Source organism: Propithecus coquereli, unplaced genomic scaffold (genome assembly GCF_000956105.1).
Source record: "Propithecus coquereli isolate 6110/MARCELLA unplaced genomic scaffold, Pcoq_1.0 Scaffold1, whole genome shotgun sequence".
Taxonomy (NCBI): Eukaryota; Metazoa; Chordata; class Mammalia; order Primates; family Indriidae; genus Propithecus; species Propithecus coquereli.
The window spans coordinates 24,017,109-24,039,601 of NW_012133857.1; the positions used below are offsets into that span (position 1 = coordinate 24,017,109).

The 22,493-nt window shown below is 46.5% G+C and overlaps 1 protein-coding gene across 1 annotated transcript in view; it reads left to right on the plus strand.

Annotated features, from left to right (window-relative positions):
• The first annotated feature begins 5,186 nt into the window (after positions 1 to 5,186).
• The window catches only part of PTPRG (protein tyrosine phosphatase, receptor type, G), a 703,838-nt gene continuing 686,531 nt past the window's right edge, over positions 5,187 to 22,493 (plus strand). The window contains exon 1 of the mRNA XM_012665722.1: positions 5,187 to 5,522. Coding sequence (XP_012521176.1) covers positions 5,438 to 5,522 — 85 coding nt within the window. The 5' untranslated portion in view covers positions 5,187 to 5,437. The remainder of the gene's footprint in view (positions 5,523 to 22,493) is intronic.

The following is a 22,493-nucleotide window of genomic DNA, read 5'->3' on the forward strand; positions in this document are numbered from 1 at the left end:
AAAGGGTGTCTTGCTCTGTTGCCCAGACTGGAATACAGTGGCATGATCATAGCTCACTGCTGTCTCATACTCCTGGGCTCAAGTAATCCTCCTGCCTCAGCTTCCCAAGTAGTTGGGACTACAGGCATGAGCCACCTCACCTGAAAGGAACCATTTAGTTTTAACAGTAGATGAAGTAAGATTGTTTGCAAAGGATGCAACAACAGTTCCTCCCTTCCTTATATTCATGTCCCTTTGCTGCTCCTTTCATCAAGAACTGGAGTCTATTTCCACCTCCTCTTAAATCTTGCCTGGCCTTATGACTTGCTTTGACCCATCAAATGCAGTGGAAATAATGTCATACAATCGCTAAGTCTAGGTCTCTAGATGCCTTGTAACTTTCACTCTCATTCTCCTACTGCCGTGAGAACTTTTTGTGAATAAGTCTGATAGGCTGCTGCGGAGGCCAATAGATGAGGTCTCAGGTGCTGCAGCCAATAGCCAGGACCAATGAGTGCTGTGGGTGAGGCCACCTTAGACCAGAAAGCCCCAGTTGAGCCTCTGAATGCTGGTGCTGTAGCTGCATGAGTGACCTGACACAAGACCAGCAGAAGAACTGCCCGGCTGAGCCCAGCCCAAACTGCTGGCCTACAGAATCAAGAATAAATGAAATGTTTGCTGTTTCAAGCTACTGAGTTTTAGAGTGATTTGTTACAGTAGATAATAGTGTCAGAAGCTTGAGTCTTCTGTTGTTCGCAATCTCAATCACCTCAACCAAATCACTTAATTCTAATAGCCTCTGCTTCCTTCTTTGTGAAATGTGGATATTTTACTTATCTGTCACCATCGATCCAGATTTCAGATTTTTAGTTTCAATCAATAAAAACCCAACTCAAAGAGGCACAGAAATGAAAGGAGTTTATCAGCTCAGGTAACTGAAAAATCCAAGGTTCATTTTGGCTTCAGGTATGACTTAATTCAAAGACTCAAGTGATGATATCAGGGATTTGTTGACCCCCACCTCTCCATTCTGCTTTCTTCTGTGTGTCAACTTCAGCCTAATGTGGGCTTATCCCAAGTGTGGTTCTCCCTGCAGTTCAGGTTCATCCAGCTTGGCATACTCAAGAGGAAGTTTCACTCTCATTGGACCCACTAGAAACATGTGCCCATCCTTAGGCCAGTCAGAACAGAGGGATTAGAAGCTCCAAATGGTTAGGGATTGGGCACATGCCCATGATGAGCCAGTGAGGTGGAGAGGCCGAGGGTAGAGCTGAGGGAACAAAGAAAGACTTACCAAGACATCTAGAGAGATTAACACAAAGGAAAATCAAGATGCTATTACTAGAAGAAAGGAAATGGAAGCTGAGCAGGTAAAAAAAATAGCAGATGTTCTATCCTTATCACATAGGCTAGATGAACAGATAATAGTAATAGCTTACATTTATTAAATGTTTGTTAGGTGACTGGTACTGCCCTAAGTACTTTATGTATATTAATTTCTATTATTCCTCTCAATTTAGGAATAGATGCAGTCATTACACTATCCTCACTCTACAAATGAGGAAACCGAGGTACAAAGTGGTTAAGTTGCCTATGGTCATGCAGATGTCAGTAACATCAGAACCCAAGTAGACTTATACTCAAAATAGGTCCCCCAAGATACCCATCCCCTGGTGTGTAAATCCCCTCTTCTTGAAAGTAGGTGGAATCTGTGACTATCACCGATTGGGCATTCCCTTGATTAGGTTACATTGCATGGCAAAAGTGATGGCTCACTTTTGAGACATTACATCCCTTTGATGTCTCAAGACTCCTTCATAGCCAACTGCAGGAGGATTCTCCTGTTGGCTTTGAATAAGAAAGCTGCCATGTTGTGAGGGGGCCATGTGGCTTGGACCTCTAACTGAGAGCAACCCTTGGCCAACAGCTAGCAAGAAGATTCTCAGTCCTACAACCACAAGGATCTGAATTTTGTCAATAACCTGAAAGACCTTAGAAGAGAAGCCCTAGCTCCAGATGAGAAAGCCTGGTCCATATCTTGATTTCAGCTTGATGAGACTTTGAGCAGAGGACCCAGCTCTGTGGTGGCCCAACTTCTGACCTCTAAAACCGAGAGATAATAAGTATATCTTAAGTTACTAAATTTGAGGGTAATTTGTTACCAATGGACACTTTCTCTTTATTGCCTTCTTATCTTCCCATCTGGGTAGCTAGGTTCTCCCTCCTTTAGCACTCCCAGGGCCCTTCACACTAACTCTGCTCACTGTATTATATGGGCCCCACATCACCTGGGTTGAGGGTTGTAATCACCAGGTGGGAACATGGCAGGGCCACTGCCTGGTCATTTTTGTCTTGCTAGCAAGTGAAACAGTGTCTGGTGTGTATGAGTGGCTCTGTAATTGGTTGTAGCATGAATGAATGAAAGGCATCTGTGTGGTATGTCTTCTTCTGTAGGAACTGGTGGGGCCTGGGTTGTGCTTCTAAGAACAGTCTGGGGGGTAAACCTCAGCCTGGGGCCCTACAAAAGTCACCAGCCCAGACGACATAATTTGATGTGAAATTTTAGCGTGGGGACTCCTGTACTAGTATGGTAGTGATAATTCGGTCTCCAAACTCATGTGAGGTTTTCCCCCCACTCTGAAACTGTTTCTTTGCATCCCACATTTCATTGTTTTCTCAAACTATCATTTTCTTTTGCTTTTTCACAGCTGGGGAGGCAAACAGGCCTGGGTTCAGCATCTCAGCTGCTCACTAGCTGGGGATCCATCATTTTACTTTTTTAAGCATATTTCCTTGTCTATAAAATGGGGGAAATAATTCTTACAGCTGGCAAAATTGTAAGGACTCCAGGAGAGAATGTAGCATGTACTCCGCAAAGTAAACTCCAAAAAGCTCCCCCGCCCCCTTTTTGTTCATGGCTGTGTTCCCAGTATGCCCTGAACACAGTAGGTGCTCATTTGTTGAATGAGCAGTTTATGGGAAGAATTTAGCACAGTGCCTGGCAGAGAGTAAGCATTCCACAAAAGGCAGCTTTTATTATGTCCATTTGACAGAGGAAACTCACCTGAGGATGCTACAAGCGTTCCCCATTTATCCCATTTTATCACTCAACTTCTAAGAAGTTGAGTCAGGCACGCTGGGGTGATTCTAAGCCGTCTCAAAGCTCCTAGTGACAAATGAATATCCCTTAGATACAACACTTTCAAGAAAACTGGTCCTCGCAAGTATTTATTAGGGAGTCAACAATCCAAAAAAAACAAGAAAGAACAAAATCCAAAACAAAAAAAACCCGCCGAATCCCCAACCCGGCCGGGGGACAGTGTTCACCCCCGTTCTGCTAAAAATAGAGCTTGGGCCCTCCCCGGGAACTTCCTGTCTTTTATTAGTTTGTAATCCCAAACGTAACTTTTCAAAGGTTTTTCTTTTGGAAGTGTGGGTGCGAAACTGCTTTCCTAATCACATCTTGCGGGAGGATCTCTGAACATCTGTACATTATTTGAAAACCTAGCATCCGGTTGGGATGTTTGGGTGGGTGGGGGACCTTGCCGTGGTGGGATGAAACAGCACGCACGCGTCAGACACATGTCAATATCGCTTTTAGACAGAGGCAGAAAAATTAGGCAAAAATTACAAATGGCTAATTACTTTGGCTCAGTTACACATTTAATCAAAAGCCCGCCTCCCCCACTTTCAGCACCAGTGGGGGAAAATAGGGCGCTCAGAAGGCTAAGCGATAAAGATCTTCTCACTGAGAGCCAAGGGACAAAACTCATTACAGATAAGCCTAGTTCTCCCATTTCCCCAGGACGCCTCTCCCCAGTGCTAAAGCAGCAGCCGCTCCCCGGGTAGCAGCCAGGAAATCAGTCCTGCCCCACCGCGCAGCTCTCACCCTGCAGGGGGTAAGAGGCGCACTTCCTGCGCCCTCCCCGCCGCCAAGCCGGGGCGCAGGAACCTTCTCCCGAGGAGCTGCGAGTTGGGAAAACTCCGCTGCCGATCCATTGTGGCGCCGAGAAAAAGGGGGTGTGGGGCTCGGAAGGGCCGGATTTTGCAAGCCTGGGATCGATATTCCTCCCCTCCCCCTCTCCCCAGCTGGAGACTTGGCCAATGGACGCCCGAAAAGGGAAAAAAAATTAAATCTCAACACACCCCGAGTGCAAAGGCCGCTCGGCTTTGTTTCCAGGCGGGGGAAGGCGCTGGGCTGGGGGCGCGAACAAGAGGCGCAGGCGGTGCGCCCCGCCGCGGCACAGCCAGCGCGGTGAAACCGAACAGGAACCCCCTTCGCCCTAAAAAGGCAGCTGGCCGCACTCCTCCTTTCTCCGGACCCAGGCCAGGGGCGCCTTAAGTCCCGGATCCGCGAGCTACGCGGACGGGGGATCTCGCCAAACCCGCGCAGCGCGCGGCGTCTTTAAGAGCTCGCACAACGGGAATCTGGCAAAGACACGCCGGCCCCAGAAGGCAGCGGCTCTCTTCTTCCGAGACCGCGCCAGAGTCGCCCCCAACCCCCAAACTGCCCCAGTAGAGTCCGCAATCCCCGGGGCCACACTGGCAGAGCAGAGCTGTGGGACCCTTTGGAGGCGGGAGACGAGCGTGGCTACTTTAAGAACACGGAGCGCGCGCGCCCGCCGCCAGCTGCTCGGGACTGCGCGCCCCCGCTGCCACCGCGCGCCCTCGCCGTCGCGCGCCCCCTGCTCGCTCGCTCGCTCGCCGGCTTTAAAGTCTCTGCCAGGATCCATGCTCACATGTTACTTCCTGTATGGAGGCATGGCCAGTTTCCAGCCCCGCGCTCCCCGTTCCTCCCCAGCCTGCGTCGGAGCCACAACTTTCAGGAGCATGGACTGAAGGCGCCCTCGCCCCAGCGCCCCTCTGAGATCCTTTGTGTTTTCCTCCGTTTCCTCCGGCCGTTTCTATTTTGGGGGGCTCTCCGCTCCCCCCGCCTCTCCCCTCCCCTTCCCCGCTTGCAAACATGCCTCCTTCCTTCCCGGGGCCCTGGAAGGAGCTGCCTGCCTGAAGCCCGGAGGCGCCGCGCCGCGCTCAGCCCTGCCGCCGCCCGCCGGCTCTCGGGCTGTGCTGCGCTGCCGACTCAAGTTGGGGATCCGCGGCTGCTCGCCGCCGCCGCCTGCGGTCCCTGCCTGCCCCGGGCCCGGGGCATCGCCGCCGTCCGCCGACTCCTCGCCCTGCCTGCTCGGCTCGCTCCTTTTTGAACGGAAAGCAGCCTTTCTCCGCCTAGAGGATCGTCCCCAGCGTGGCTCCGCGTTCCCGGTCACTTTTTGAGATTTTTCCGGGGGGCGCTCGGAGGCTAGCCGGATTCCAAGGGGACTCGGGCCGCCGAGCGCGGGGGGCCCGGGGAGCAGGCGAGCCGGGGAAGCGCCCCGGCTTAGCGGAGGCTCGCACCGAGGCAAGAACTTATTCAACAAGTTTACCCCCCCTGCTTTCCTCTTTTCGATGTGCGTTTTCGGACATGCGGAGGTTACTGGAACCGTGTTGGTGGATTTTGTTCCTGAAAATCACCAGTTCTGTGCTCCATTATGTCGTGTGCTTCCCCGGTGAGTGCCGGCCACCGTGGGGACGCGGCCCCGGCCGGCGCGCTGGGGGGGGATGCGGAGTTGTCGCCGGGGCGCGGAGCTCGGGCGTCCGTCCCCGGGACCCCGGAGAGTGTGGAGGGGGGCCTGGCGCCCGGGGAAGGAAAGGGGGGATCCGCTCCGCTGGCTCTGGCCATGTTTGGGGAGGCTGGTGGTCAGGAAGGGTGGAGGCAGGCGCCGGCCGGGGAGGGGACGGGGGACGCGGGGTTCTGTTCCCGCTCCGGTGTGGGGGGCCTGGGAAGCTGGAATGGGGAGAAAAGGGGACCTGCTTTGCTGATCCGCTGCTGATCGGGAGACCTAGAGTCGCGAAGCGGTTTGGGGAGACTGGGGTAATGGGGAGGATGTCTCTGTGGGTTTGGGGGCCCCAGGTTGCGCCCCTCGCTCCAGCGGGGATTGAAGGAGCTCTGAACCGGGGCTCGCTTCGCTGCTCTCCGACCCTTTGGGAGGGCTGGTGCTCGGGGGATGGAAGCCGGAGGCTGGCCGTGGAGCACTGAGGATGTGGAGAGCAGCTGCGTTCTGGTCTTGGGGGCCGGGGGCGCCCCCCGCCCGTTTAGGGTTGGGGCGCGGGCTGCGCTTCGGTGCCGCCGTGAGGCAGCCTCCCTGGGCTCAATAGGAGGGCATGGAGCAGGCGATTTGGGGAGACCCGTGGTTCCCCTAGCCCCGGCTCCGCGGCTCCTTCCCTCCGCGACTCTGCTCCTGGGTTGCTGGGGTCGGGGCGCGGGGGGCGGGTCGGCGGCCAGGTTGCTGTTCGAGCCCGGGTGGATTTTTTTCCTGTCTCGCGCGCCCTGCCTACCTTCCTCTTTGCGCTTTTGCAGGCTGTTCGCGGCTGGCAGACCCAGACCCACTCCTTTCTGGTCAGGTTAAGACCGGAACAATATTGACCATTGATGACGAGAATAAATCACCCCACGTAACGGTGTGCGGCTCAGCGACCCTCCGCTTCCAGCCCTCAGCCGGCAGGCCCCCCTCCTGTGTCCCCTCGGGAAGAGCAGAGGCCGGCCGCCTCCCTCTCCCCTTTTGCGGGCTCACTGGGCTGCAGCCTTGAGCCTCCCTCGAAGCTGTCCGGCTCCATCCCTGGTGGGGGAAGACAAATCCTCTACCCTAACCTGGGGAAGGGGTGGGAGAAAGGGGGCAATTCCCTTTTCATCCTTGCTCCCCTAAGGACAGAACATCCCCCGGTTTTCTACTCTCTCATCCACCAGCTCCTGGATGCCCGCAGGTGGAGGTTATCTGAATCAAGGAAAAGAGGAACGTGCCCCGATGTTTCCGCTCTCCCTGATTATAGCCGCCTGTCCCCGGGCAGCCAGAGCGCCTGGTTTTGGTGCAGCGGGTCCCCAGCTCCGTCGTGCGCCCCGGAGCAGGGCGCGGGCGCCCTTGCTGCCCTCGGGGACCCGCTACAGGGGGACTGGCAGCGAGTGCACCCTTTGCAGGTTCGGGGTTAGCGTTGAGGAGCAGAGAGGCAAAGCCTGCCTTTTCTTCTGCACCCCCAGTTTCTCTCTGCGCATCCTCCTGCCCGTGGAGCTGCGCGGAGCTCCAGCCACAGCCCAGAAGAAACCCAGCTTGGAGGCCGAGCGAGGACGTGCATCCACACTCACCCGGAGACCTGGGGTTTTCCCACTGGGGTCCCGCCTCCGCAGGGGTGCGGGCCTTGGGGACATCTCCCCAGAGAAATAGCTGCCCTCTTTTCCTTAAAGATCACCGCTCAATATTTGTGTTAATCATCTCCCCCTTCTACACTGCCCTTCTTTGCCACAGACTTGCCGGCTGAGTGGGCTCAGGTGCACATGGGTCGAGCTTTGTGAGGGCCGCGCTTTAATTGGGGCGGTGGGGGGCAGCGGAGGGCAACCTTGCGATATAAGAGGAATTTGTGATTCCACTTCTGGCCTTCTTACGTTCGGGGATGCAGTGATTTTCTTTTTCCTGGTGTCCGAGGAAGCTTGAAATCCAAAATGGGCCTGCCAGGGATCCTGCCTTCGTGGGGCTTGGACCATTTTCGTCTTTTCATTTTCTTTTCGTGCCCACGCTGCGAGGTAAATAGCCCTTTCGCTCGTTTGGGAGCCGAGGGGTGTCAGAAAGGGAAGGGGCAATGGTGCGAGGCGCAGGGAAGGAGGGGGGTTTGGTTTGGAAAAGTGCAGCCGGAGAGGGTGCTGCAGCCTTCGGAGCCAGGCAAAGTTGAAATACCAGGGTGGGAGACGCTGGCTTTCCGTTTTCCGAGGGTGCCGCCACGCCGCTGAACCTCAGGGGGCGCCCCCGAGCCGCTTGTCGGGCTCCTGCCACCTCCACTGGTCGGCCTCGGCCGCCTCCACGCCGCGGGGCTGGGGCGCGTGTGCCCGGGCCCCGAGGCTTGGGGGTTGCGGACGCGCCTGGGCGCGAGGAGGCGGCCTCGGCTCGGCGATGCTGCTCCAGGGCTTCTCGAAACCCGGTGGGGGCTGGAGTTCGCTTTGGGACCCCTTCTTGCCTGACATAACCTCGAAAGCGTTTTATCTGATGCCAGGGGATAAAAATGCTTCTGGTTTTGGATTAGGGTCCTCCTTGTGAGGTCTTAGTCAAAATCCCTTGGTACTTACTTTGTTTCCTCTCAGAATCGCAGGAAGTTTTCAGTTGCATTGTCAGTAGTGTTTCTGGGCTCCTGTTCAGAGGATACGGGGTAGCTGTAGTTTGGGGAGGGTTTTGGAAACGGTCCGGGCATGGGTCTTTTCCCAGCAGATTGGAATCAGTGGCATTTAGTCTTTCAACCACAGCAGTGTGGCAGGTGTGCGATCCATGTGAGGGTTAGTGCTTCAAGTGATGCTTTCCAAGTGCAAAGCGGAAGTGTTCTCAAACACGATATTGGGCATATTACATTCTTCTCCTACGTGTTTTTAAAAATTACCGTGGAAAAATTTACAAACACCAAAAAATCTAATGGACCCCTGAAGACCCCTCCAGCCAGCTTCAACAATTATCAACTCGATCTATTCCCTCCCCAGCACCTTATTATTTTAAAGCCAATCCTACACATAATTCATTTAAACTTTGGTATGTATCTGTAATCATTGGGAATTTAATTGCCTCTGACACGATGTAAAATATGTTACTTGAGGGGGTTAACCTTTTATCTGTTTTACGTTCTCTAGCTATTCAGCAGATTTTTTTTTTTTACTATTGATTTCTTCTCTCTTTCGGTTCTCAGTGAAACTGTTCTGTTTGGTTCTGATATGTTTTGTACCATAATTACATTACATCTAGGAGACTGCCTTTGGAAACACTTCAGATGGGCAAGCTCAGTTGTGTACCTTGGATGTGTCAGAATTAGAGGATCCATGATTGATTTCGGGTGAATCGTGAATCTCCCTCTCAGCTGCCTCTTCATTTGCATGTGCGTGCTTTAGTCCTGATGGACATCCCTTATGGCCTTTTCAGAAAAAGGCAAAAGTAATATTTGAAAGGCAGCAATCTTACTCTTAGAATATGTGTTGAAAGATCATACGGGGATTTTTTTCTCCCCTTGAAGTGTCTTACTTGAAAAATGAAGAATCTTTATCCATTCTCTAAACTGGGTCCCTTTGGCACAGTTATGGAATAAAATCTTTGATATTTCCTTCTAAACAGTGTTCACGTGACAGGGTCGATGAAGTTAGAACATTAATACAAATAGGCATAAACAAGACCTTTTGGAAGTAGGGGAAGTTGCTGTCTTCAGAGGAAGAAAGCTTGTGTAGGAAAGGTGGGGTACCCTATGAGAAAGGATATGTCCGATAGCGACGGTGAAGCTTTGAGTATCTCCTTTTAATTACGGACCTATTTTCGTTGAATAAAAGGTTATGTTGTTTACATGAAGTGGTCTGGAGAATGCTGATGACTTCATGCAAGAAAACAAAAACCCTTTCAGATTTACTTTCTATTCTGAAAAACTCAAAAGTTAACATAGTATGATCCGTTATACCCTCCTACCAATTGAAAGGAGCTTTCTTGCCATTTAAAATGCCCTGGAGCAATTATTATTAGGGAACTCTCCTGCCCCTTTCTCCCCTCCCCCTTTTCCTGGAGACCTCTTAACCAAAGAGACAGTCTGGGCACTTAAATTAGCCTTACCTAGCTGAAGAAGGCAAATTGAGCATTGTTAGTGGGCTGTTGATTTCACACTTCCCTTTTGCGGAGAAACCTTGTTTGTTTTTTCTAAATCTGGATTTTCATTCATCACTTCTAGCATGTGGGACAATGAAATGTCATTTCTAAGCAGGATGAAGATTACAATATGGGTGTGCATTCTGATTTGGGAGATTAAAAAAATGATGATTAACACTTTAATTCTGGAGCACATCTTTCAAGTGGTCACATTTCATAACCCAGAGCTTGTGGGAAAAATTTTGAGCATCTAAAATTCCCCTAAAAGCACTTGATACCCTCAAATAAGCTCTTGATACTCTTTGGTTACAGGTTGACCACTATCAGATGATGGGTGGTAATCACTGAAATTGCATTTTGGGATGTATCTGTGTAGAGAATACTAGGCCTGTGTATCTAGTAATATAGTGGAAGCCAGTGAAGTGTGCCTGCCCCCACTGTTAATTCTCCACCTGAGCTTGATCTAGGTAGAGTTAGTAGTCACTGATGAGGTAGAGGGAGGGGTTCAGGAAAGTGAGAAATGTTCTGAGAAGCGACTGCTCCCAACAGGCTCTGAGAGCTTCTTGTGCAATTTGGCAACAGTCACTGAATTTGTCCCAGAATGAAGCTGCCTGTGCAAATGATTTAAAAGATCAAATACCTCCATTTCCTAGTCTGAGAAATGGGAACGACCATCTTGCTCAAAAAATACTGAACCCAGGACTGCTGAACCCTTAGAAAATCAAATGCACATCTAGAAAAAGGAGTTATCCGTTAGGGTCTTTGCTTTGACTTATTTTTGGTATTGTGTTTACGTGGAGTTGTAACCAATGAAATCACTCCACACAAAAAAAATGTGCATTTCAAAAACCTGTATTTACTTCCCCCTGCTTTTTCCTATAGTTCCGTCTCAAATTTCTAAGACCACAGATTGTTACTATCTCTTAAAAAATATCTTGAATGTAGGTGTGTTTCACTTTCAGAAAAGGCTGTGATTATTGCAGTGTATAACAGATTAATTCATGATTTACTCACATGAAAAGGATTGTTGGGTTTAGAAGTGATGGCCATGCAAGATTGCTTTAAGTAGCTAGAAGGCTCCCCGCGTAGTTTTTCCCTCCTATACGGACACCTATAATTGGAGGGGCCATTTCACTTGGTATCATTTATAGAAAATGTTTGGCGTTTTGATAGAAAATGCCTTGCTGGGCCTATGAGGTAGGTGCCTTGCTGGGCCTATGCAGGCTCAAGGTTTTTATGACTGTAGCACTTGATATGATTATTTATAAAAAGAAATTTAAAAGTTCTTATAGGGCTGGGTGGAGGAATAACAGCTGATGGGCTTCTATATGTGCCTGGTTTTTCTTTTGGAAGCTCCCCTAACTGAACTGGGTGGGGTTACTGTTGTACTTGGGGTGGGTGGCAACTTAAGCATTGAATGAGAAATTTGATATCTGTCAACCATTAGACGAGAGTCACTCTACTGTTTTGTCAGCACATAGCAAGGAGAAATCTTTTAGGAGCCTGGAACTTGTTAATGCTTTTTATTTTTTTTCCTAAACCAGGTTGCTATTGAGAGTTGTACAGAACGTAGCAAAGTGGGTAAGATATGGCCTCTGGAGCCATCCTGCCTCTGCCATTGTTATTAAATAGTTGTGCTACCTCAGACAAGTTATTTAACCTCTCTGTTCCTCATTTTTTTTTTTTCTCTTCCTCTGTGAAGTGGGGTAGTAATAGATCCCTGACTCCTAAGGTCTTTGTGAGGCTTCAATAAGAATGCATGTAAGGACTTAACACTGGGCATGGCAAATAGTAAGTGCTCAATAAATGAACCATTTTTATCTTGTGTCTATTTAAGAGATTTGGATAGGAGTATATGAAAAGAGGAAAATAGAACTGAAGAGGACAACTGTATGTATGAACAATTCTTAAAAAATTCATATAAGCATGTGTGATGGTTTTCGCACCTGCCTTTGCTGTCGAGGATGGGCACGAGGACATCCCATGAAGATTAGTAAACTGGTTACATTTTGAGGATTAAAGCAGTGGGAAAGCCTCAGTGAAGTCCGAGATAACTCCTCGCCCACATTGCAAAGGATGTCTCTGCTTTCTCAGCTTAAAATGGGAAAAATGCTTTCTGTAGGCTTAAAATGTGCCTCATAAATCTCCCAAATCCCTGTGTAGAAAGAGTTGGTCGGGCATGCCCCCTGAGATGTTAATTCCTCTTCTTAGGCCTTGTGGGCTGTGTGGTAAAGGAGGGAAATAGGTCTGCTCTGTAACTGTCATTTCTGGGTTTTAATTTGGTGCCATCAATGGGAAATAAACAGCAGTTTTTGGGTGTTTGTTTTTATTTTGCACTTGGGTGACCCTCGCTTGAACACGCTCCTGTGCCTGCCTCCGTATTTTGGTGGGTTCGGACCTGCAGAGTGTCCGAGAGAGAACCACACATCCATGCAGAGCTCCTGCCCTGTCATTTTTTTTTTTTTTTGCAGACTGAAACCAGCATGATGGTTTTCTGGCCAAACAAGAAAATGTGATTTTAAACTCTTCAGTTTAGCTATTTTTGGGGAGTAGCAAAGTGACACAGTTGGCTGCTGAAATCTAGCAACTAAAAAAGAAGAAATGAAAGCATAGTTCATGGAATATGTAACACTTCCATGTAAGAAAATAGGACAACTGGTCTTATTTTTGGGTCTGTGATACTATCTTTCTGAGTGAGTGAAGCAGGTTGGTTTATGATGCAGCGGGTATACTTTTGAGGAATTCATACCAGTTACAATATGAACATAAGAAGGATCTGAGTTCTCATACCATTGCTGCCTCAGAAATCCTGCCGTGTACTTAAATCAGATAAACTCATTAATTTGGCATAATTTGGATACGAGACACAGCCACAAGCAATTTACCAGGCATAAAAGCAGAGTAGAGATTAGTGACGAAATATTGACTTTTTAAAATTGTCTTTAAAAAACTTTTTAAGAATTGTCAACGGGATTTATTTACAAAACAATGGTTGGTTGTTTATAAATGAGTTCTATCCATTAAAAAAAAAAAACAAAAAAAACCAACCCTTTTCCTGAAGTGTTTCTATTCAGCGAGTGTGGAAGCTGAGAGTCGAGTGTGGAAGCTGAGAGTCGGCTGTAGTTCCAGCTCTGTCACTGGGTAGCCAGGCTGCCCTGGGTGGGTTACCCAACCTCTTGGGGAAGTGGGGTTGGGTGGTGCTGGGAGTTCCAGATATACATACCTCTTATTCAGAAACCAGGACCCCAGAGAACTGGGTTGAAATTCTTAGTGTTTTACAGCAGTTACCTTGGGCAAATGGGCCTCAGTGTTTTAATCTCTAAAATGGGAACACTGGTTAAAATAGCCCACACTCATCAAGCCACTTGTGACTGAAGCCCTGTGCCTTATCATTTTATATGCCTGTAATCCTCCCTGGAAGTAGAAACCATGATTATCCCCATCTTAGGATGAGGAAACTAAAGCTGAAGGAGGTTGTCACTTGTCCAAGATCACCTGGGTAGTGAGGTAGGGGTGGCTATAATATGTTTCTCTAATCATCTCTTAGGGTGATTTTGAATTTCGGACCAGTTGCTGTTTGAAGACAGTTTGGAAGCTGTGTTTCCTAATTGCACAGAAGAACCAGTTTAAAAACAGACCCAGCTCTATGTATTCCACGCTATTACTTTTCCCGTGTAAGTCAGTGCGGTAAACACTGTGTGAACTAGAGGTGTCTTCCTGTATTTGCTACAATTAAATAAGGAAATAACACAATTAGTGTGGGATTTTATCTGGTTACATTGAAGAGAGGACCTTTCAGCAAATTACTTTAGCTTCTAAATAAGCTGATAATAACCGTGGATAGAGTCTGAATTTGTTGGTGGTGAGGTTTTCTTCCACTCCCTTACAACATAACCTAAATTGATTTGGTTTGTAATTTGAGAACTTTTTTATTTGGGGCTTCAAATATGGTTACTTTGTAATAATGCGGCATTTTTACTATCCCATATATATCATCTCAGTGTGGGCTGCAGGCTCTGAGTCATAACTTCAGGAAAAGGTCTGAAGGAGTTGTGCTTGGCAAGAGATGGTTTGGGTTCTGGACTTTTCCTCTAGAATTTAGAACTGGCCGTGGGAGCCAGCCCAACCAGCTGTGGGATCTTGGGCAAGACCCTCGATTTTTCTCTGGGATTGTTTTCCTCACTCTTAACTAAATGGCTTCTAAAATTTTTCTGGAGTTTTAGGGATTGTTGATTCCAAGCTGGACGGTCAGGAAAGGTTGTGGCCTCTTTGCGTGCAGTATGCTAGTCAAATGCTTAGTTACCCATTGTGATTTGTGGGGTGCACTTCTTGTTAACATTTTCCTGTGAGAATTTGCTTCCTAAGACACTAAGAACCCTTCCGTTATCTTGCTAACCTGGCGACAGAATATCCCCAGGGAGTAGCAAACTAGGTGGTAAGTGGATCTTGGTTAATGGAATGCCTATAAGCTATTTTGTTTTTGTTTTTTAAGCATTAAATTTTGTTTTTCCTGGAGTCCAGGTTAAAAAAAATCTGGAGATTTGCTCATGCCAAGAAAGTACTATATGGCCTTTAAATTTATCTAATGTATGGCCTTGAAAACTAATGTGATTTATGGTTGGGGTGGTGGAGGGAGGAATCATTTTCTAAAATACCACAAAGCTAATTCTGGATCTGTGTCTGGAAAAGACAAATGGAGAAGGAACAGGCTTTTGGGTTATCTGGAGTTCTGCAGGGGGCATCTGGCCAGCAGTTGCTCTGTTTGGCTGTACTATGTTGGAAAGAAAATTAAGTTAAAAATTGGTCATTTCACATCCATTCCATCAACAAGTATTTTCTGAGTACTTGGAGTGTGCCAGGCACTGTTTTAGGCCCTGGGGAGACAGTGGTGACCAGGACAGATGGACGCTCCTGCTCTTATAAGAGCTTCCCATAAAAGTCTGGGTTACTCTTGAAAAATAGGAAGGTATAGCAGTCCATGGCCTATGTTCTTGCCTGGCAACTATACTAAGTTGGAATTAATAGTGGCTACCTCTTGGGATGGGGCACACACCTGGCCCATAGTGGTTATTTACAATACTCAGCTGGGTCCCTGGAGGTGTTTGTCTCCCACGTATAGGTGGCTTCTACCTGAGGGACAGATTTTTTGTTTTTATTTTTTGGCCTGTTTGGGGTTTTGTGTTGCTTGGATTGGTTGTGGATAAATGTGTGCGTGTGTCCTTGCGCTAGTGCAAGCATGGACATTGTTGGCTGACGACGTGACTTCATTCCTGTCTGGCCTAGGAAGCTTAAGCTCAGCTATCCTGGTTATGTCCTTTCTTGGCTCTACAAATGGCCTCCTACTTGACTATTTCACAGTAATGTGTTGACTTCTACTGGTGATCTAAATTTCTGTTAGCTTGTTCAATTAAAAAATTGGTGTTTTGAAAAAAACCTCTCATTTGATTTAAGAACTGGCTCTCTTGGTCACTTTCTTGCTACCAAATGACCCAAGAAGGGGATGGATGATGGGACAAGAGAGAAGGCCAGTGACTTATATAGTAGGGTCTGAGTAAATTAATACTAGAGATGCCTTATTAGTGGGTTCCTCGACACTTAATATTTTCAGTATCCCTGCCACCCTAATTTTTGCATATGGATTTCATAAATAATAGAAATACTGCATATCTTAATTTTGCCAGCAACAAAATATGAAAGCCTGAACTTTGTATTGAGTGGCTAGCTTTTGGCTTGGACAGACAGAAGATTTAAGGGGATGATTCCTTCACCCTAATTTCAGCGCATGTTTGTTAAGTGGTCACTGTGACGTATGGTACGTTTATACACATCCCCCGCATATGATTGAAAGCCAAATTTAGACTGTGTGTTCTTTGAGGACAGGCCCAGATTCCTCCTCCCATCTGCTGTATCTTCAGTAACTAGGTGGCAGTAGTCTTATTTGAGGACTGACAGATAATGCTCTTCAAAATGATTTCAGGACATTTTACGAGACGCTGATATCATTGCATGTGGTTTCCAAAAATCTCGTATTTGTATATTGCATCCTCTTAAGAGATATTATATCCAAGGTTCACATCTTCCTTAAGAGAATTAAGAGTTTATATATTGTCATGGTGGCTGAAGTCCATCTATAATAAGGGAGACACTAAATTTGTACATGTTGTTGGCCACTGAAGTATCTCTTGCCAAAAACAAGATTCTATTCTAATTAGAGGAAAAATGTCTGTGGGACAGTAGGGTTATGTTTTGAGAGTTGAAATGGTAGGAAACCCTTCTTCTCTCTTATGGAATAACTTAGGCTAAATTCTGTGAATGTGGTGGTTATTGTGTCAGAAGTAGCCTTGGCTTTAAGGTTGATCCAGAAGGAGGCTCTCGTTTCTGCTTGGTTGTTCTAGAAACAGTGGATGAGTTATGTAGAGGTAGCAGAGTTTGTCTCCGTTGACTAAAGCATGAAGATGAATCTTGATCTCTTGTCTAGTAATGGGCAGATTGGTGTAGGAGAATGGCTTGCCCGAACCATTTTTGCTTGAATGGCAAGTATTGGTTGACCACCTCATCTGTTGCCCTCCGTTAGAGACAGATGTTGGCTGGTGAATCATGGTGATTCCAAATGTGCTTAGGCAGAAGCTAAGTTTTCTACAACACATTGCTAGTTGATGCCTGCTCTATTTTATCCCTCTTCCAACCAGTTGTTTTCTGTTCTAAAACTTGTCGTTTTCTTTTACTTATGTGTGTAAAGGCCATGAGTGGAGGGTACGGAAAATCTCTTGACAGTTTTAAGCATCAGGCCCTCATTTTCTCAACTGATCAATTTGGGTGGAAGCTGCTGAAATTTCATGTGATGCAGGGTGGTTGTCTTAGTCCATTATGTGTTGCTATAACAGTATCTGAGACTGGGTAATTTATACAGAAAATAGGTTTATTAGCTCAAGGTTCTGCAGGCTGGGGAGTTCATGGTCCAGGCTTCTGGGGAGGGCTCTTGTGCTAAGTCACAACATGGCAGAGAAGGTCAAGGGGAAGTGGACACGTGTGAAGAGAGAAAACCTGAGGGGCGTCCTGGCTTTGTAACAACCCGCTCTCCAGGGAACTAATCCATTCCCATGAGAACTAACCCAGTCTCACCAGAGCAAGAACTCAAGGGCCAGAAGAACCCATTCATGAGTGATCTGCCCCCATCACCCAGACCCTTCCCACTAGGCCCCACCTCCTAACACCACCACAGTCCACATTGGGGATCAGATTTCAGTATGAGTTTTGGTAGAGACAAACTCAAACCATAGCAGTGGATGACTCTGGCATTAGAGTTCTTCCTGAACTTTTTTTAGGATGTGCTTTTTAGAAGAAAAACTCAGTTGCTACTGAAGTATCTTAACTGATAGGAAGGAACTGCTGGTTCTTGAAGTTGCTGCCTTCACTCATGATACAAAGTGGAGGGAAAATCTATTTCTTGGGAATCTAGGGAAAATACAAGCTCTCTGATCACATAAACAAAGGACTTTGTGGAAGTAACTCTTAATGTGCCTTGGAACCTTTAAACAGGGTTCTGAGAGAATGAGACTTTTAAAGATAGGTAGATTCTGTTGAAAAAGGGCAATGGCAAATGCATGTTTAAAAATTGTGCAGATGCTGAGTGAACACCAGTTTTTTCCTGTTAACTTTGGCCAGTTACTTTATTGGTTTCCATCTGTAAAATGGGGATAACAAGAATTTCAACCTCGTAGAGTCTTTGTGAAGATTAAATGAGATGTGTGTGCAAAGCAGCGGAAAAGCATTAGGCACACAGAACATTATAAATGGCACCTGTTTGAATAGCCATTGCTCAAGATTTATGCATAAATGTGTTCTCAGTTAATGCCATGCAACCCTGTGAAGAGGAGGGAAAGCTGGAAGCCAGGGAGAGTGAAGATCCTAGAGCTGATGAAGTGACAGAACCAGAATGCCACCGAGAGCATGGATGCTGTCATGCTTCCTCCTCTGCTAGCAGAGCAGGTGGTGGATGAATTGAAGGCTCACATGGCTAACCAGGAATTTTACTGACAGAGACTAATTAAAGATGGCTATTAGGGTTTAATTTGCGTTACATATCCCCCAATTTGAAGGAGTGGGTTTATAGCTACACTTGGTATTCTCATTACTGAAATTATCAGTGTTGGTAGGATGCACGTGCCTGTTGTGTATTTCTGTGTCAGCGTGGGACCCATCATACCCCTAGGTGCACATGAACAGTGATGGTCAATGAAAGTCAGAAGCACACATCTTCCTGTCCCTGTGTATCATTTTGCAGTTTTTCTACAGAGGGATTGAAGATTGGCATTTGAGCTAATAGTCCCCATTCCCCTAGCTGTGACAGACATTGCTAATTGATCACAGAGCTCTTTGCTGCTGAAGCCTGAACTAGATCTTAGAATCCTTTGCAAGGGTTGGCCTGGGAGAGGACTTTTTGTGCCATCTCTGTGCGATAGTAAGACAGATTAGCCAACCTTCAAAAATAACATAATAAGGAGAAGCATATCCAAGGGGCTTGTATATCCTTATAAATAGGCGTGCTGCTACATGGGCAATTTTTAAGGTTTCCCAGTTCATGAAATTGATTTGGATTCATATTTGACTCACATTTGTTTATTCGGGAAAAAATCGTCTCTTAATGACGGTTACATCATATTCTAATTGGTGAGATCCACTAATGGAGGTTTAGGGATCTAAAATTACTTGCTTATTTTTCCTTTCTTCAAAGCCCAGAGGTTTTGCATCAGATTATGGCACTTGTAGGACTGTTTGTTTTCCAAAGTTTGACACCTTTCCGAATTCTTAGCTGTTGAAGTAAGTGTTAAGAGTGGGCTTGGTGACAGCAGTTTTTCAAACTGAGACTGACTTCATGGACCTTTTTCCCCTGTTTATACCCGGTAAAGTGTCTTATGTTTACTCTGAATAAATTCATTGTTACTTTTAGGGTAGCTTGTTTCTCAAAATTTGAGTGGTCCTCTGATCAGTGTTATTTTTAATAAGGAAATTGGGGAGTAGGAATGAAAGGTGAAAGGAATTCTTTTGTGAAGCTGACATCAGATAAATTTTTTTTTTTTTGGTGTTTGGTAATATACCAAGTACTTGGATGACATCAATTAATCCTGTATTTGTTTCCTGGATATGAGTTTTTCCCCTTAAAAATTCCTTTTGATGGTGAGCCTTAGCTTATTTACTCTGCATTGTCTATACAGCTGCTCTGTTCAGTATGGTAGCCACTAGCCACATGTGGCTGTTGAAGTATGTCATGTCCGAATTGAGATGTGCTGTTAGTATAAAATATACACTGGATTTCAAAGACATGCAAAAAGTATATGTAGTATCTCATTAAAATTTTCCATGACTATTGAAACACTATTTTAGGTATATTAAGTAGAAAATATTAATTAATATCACCTGTTTCTTTGTTACTGTTTTGTGTGACTGCCATCCAACTTAAAATTATGCATGTGGCTCACATTCGTGGCTTGCATTGTATTTTTATCAGGCATCGTTGGTCTAGAGTGCTCCGTACAACCTGATCTCACCTTCCAGAAGAGCTTTTCTTGTTTGTAGTCCCCTGTGCAACACTGATTACCTCTTCTCCCTCCCTCCCCCTTCAGAACTCTTGTCACTTGATGAGAGGGTTGCCTTCTGGGAGGTATTGTCACTGGGACATTCCGGGTATATCAGGACAGGGAGTTTAGAATCATTTAGCTTTGTGTGCTTGTTTGCCTGTGTGTGAAATGGGGTAACAGCCCCCACTCCATGAGGTTGTTGGAGTGAATGATGTAAGCCACATAAGGCATATGGTACAGGCCTGGCATCTAGTGATCAGTTGAAAATAATAACCATTATTGTTATTCTGCCAGCTCATGAGTGGGCATCTGGAGGGTTCCTGGCATTGATTTCTCCCTTTTCTGGTTCCTGTTGGTGATGCATCGTGGGACTCGTGGACAGTTGCAGACAGACTGGCCCCTGACGCCGAGCAAATCCAGGGACAGCTTAGAATACCTTGCGCATACTGATTGAGCTCATGCTCAGCAATGTGAAAGGCAGAAGGGACCTTGGAGATCTTCAAAGATTGCACGTGGCCCTCAGAAGCTCCCTGCCAGAGTGCTAATCCATCACAGCCCTCAGTCCCTCGTGCCTGGTGGAGGAGGCTTTTAGAATCCCGGATCTTTGCGTTTGCTTTCCTGGGTGTTTTGTTACTAGCCAGGCCCACACAGGATCCAAGCTCTGGACTCCGGGTTATTTCCAGTGGTCCAGGCTTTAATGCAGCTGTGGATGTATTTGGTCAGTTGGATTGGGTGGTGATCTCTGCATCTGTGTAGTTTAGAGACATCCAAAACCCCCTTTTAGGATGCTTGGTTCCTTTTTCCAACCGAATGTTAAAATGGGTGGCTCTTCCAAGTGGATTAAATACTCTCTGTACTCTCCAGTTTGCTATTTAATTTGGAAAGGAAAATGAGGAGAATGTGAGAGACAAATAGGACATCCTTCTGTTAGAAAGCTCTGTCAGGTCCGCCTAGAAGGACTTCTAGCTTGGGCCCTGTTGTGTCCAAGTGTGTCCACAGGCCAAGAATGTGGGCAGGGGTGGCTGGTGCTCAGGAGGGAAGCAGAGGGCAGCTGGGAAAACCCCATCCCTGTTTAATTGTTTTTCAGGTTCCCAGTAGAAATGCTTCCTTCCCAGGGAATGTTTGGCAGGGTGGACATATGCTCTTTGGTGCAGGTGATAAGAATCTGGGTTTCAGTGGCGAGTTCTTTTGTAAGGGATAAACAAGGCTGTTGAAGTCTTAAGTTAGGGTGTTGAAGGGGCATTGGACATCCTCAGGCCCAGCCCTGAGCCTGTCTTGGAAACTCAGGGGAGGGCTTCTGAGAGCAGCAGGGCATGGCCACGTGGGAATGGGAAGGAGCGTTCTCTTAGGACTTCTTCATACGCGTCAGTGGAGCCAGACTTCAGAGTGACTCTTAAAGGAGACTAGTCCTGCAGATCTTTCTGTCCACATAGAGCTTTTTGCCAAGTTATCCCATGCCAAGTTATCAAGGCACATCCTTTTTAGGGAGTCCCGTGATCACCACTGTCTGCCACTAATGACAGCTCCCTCTCTCCCTGTCCCTTCACTAGGTCTGGGAGTTTTACTTCTGTGTAGTATTTTCCACCGTAAGCCCCGAGGGCAGAACATTTCCTTTACCAGCCAGTCTTGCGGAGTGAGGGAGGGCACCCTGAAATTCTGCTGTTACTCCTTCTGCAGGTGTTTTTACAATGTGGCTACCATTAACCACCATTTATTGAGCACCTGCTATGATTATGATCTAGTAAAATAAAATAACCTCATGTTACAGGCTTGACACACCTTATCTGTAATTCATCCTTGCCTTTCCAAGGTGTGCGAATGGAAGTTTTGCTAAGTTAAGAAACTTGCCCGGTGTTAGATACCTTTGAGAGCGGTGGAAGCAGGCTTCTGATTCCAAAGCTGGTGATCCTCTTTCTAACAACATGGTGGTTCTGTTCATATATAGATAACCATCTGTGTACCGCTTGTGAAGGGCACTGATTGGATTGAAGTTTGGGCCCTTAAGACTGATAACTTGAGTTCTGAAAAGGGGTAAGGCCAGGTGAGCGAGGATTGAAGACTAACCTGGACAGATGTCTTAATTCTTTGGCACTTGACCACAGTAGGGGTACATGGGATAGGGTCAAGTCTTTGTGTTTACAGTTGACCCTTGAACAACAGGGGTTTGAACTGTGTGGGTCCACTTACATGCATTTTTTTCAATAAATATAATATTGGAAAATCTTTTGGACATTTGTGAGAATTTGAAAAAACCATGTGGCCTAGAAATATGAAAAAAACCAGACATTTTCAAAAAAAATATACAGATGGTCAAAATGTTCAACATCACTAATGATCAAGGCAATGCAAATTAGAACCTCAGTGAGATACCATCTTACCCCTGTCAGAATGGCCATTGTTAATAAGTCAAAAAACAATAGATGTTGCTGCGAGAATGCAAATTAGTACAATCTTTATGGAAAATAGTATGGAGAGTCTTCAAAGAACTAAAAGTATACGTACCAGTTAATTCAGCAATCCCACTACCGGGTATCTACCCAGAGGAAAAGAAGTCATTATATCAAAAAGACACCTGTACCCAGATGTTTATCACAGAACAATTCACAATTGTAAAGATATGGAATCAACCTAAGTGCCCATCAACTGATGAGTGGATAAAGAAAATGTGGTATACATATACCATGGAATACTCTTCAGCCACCAGAAAGAGTGAAATAATGTCTTTTGCAGCAACTTGGATGGAACTAGAGTCTGTTATCCTAAGTGAAGTATCTCAGGAATGGAAAAATAAATACCACTTATTTTTCTCACTTACAAGACATATAATTTAGATATGTCATAAATGCATAACATTTATGTAGATACTATTAAAATGTTAATTGACTATGTTATTGGTAAGGCTTCCTGTCAGCAGTAGGCTGTTGTTTTTTTTTTTTTTTGAGACAGAGTCTCACTGTGTTGCCCACGCTAGAGTGCCATGGTGTCAGCCTAGCTCACAGCAACCTCAAACTCCTGGCTTCAAGCGATCCTCCTGCCTCAGCCTCCCGAGTAGCTGGGACTACAGGCATGCGCCACCATGCCCGGCTAATTTTTTCTATATATTTTTAGTTGTCCGATTAATTTTTTTCTATTTTTAGTAGAGACGGGGTCTCGCTCTTGCTCAGGCTGGTCTCGAACACCTGAGCCCAAACAATCCGCCTGCCTCGGCCTCCCAGAGTGCTAGGATTACAGGCGTGAGCCACCGCGCCCG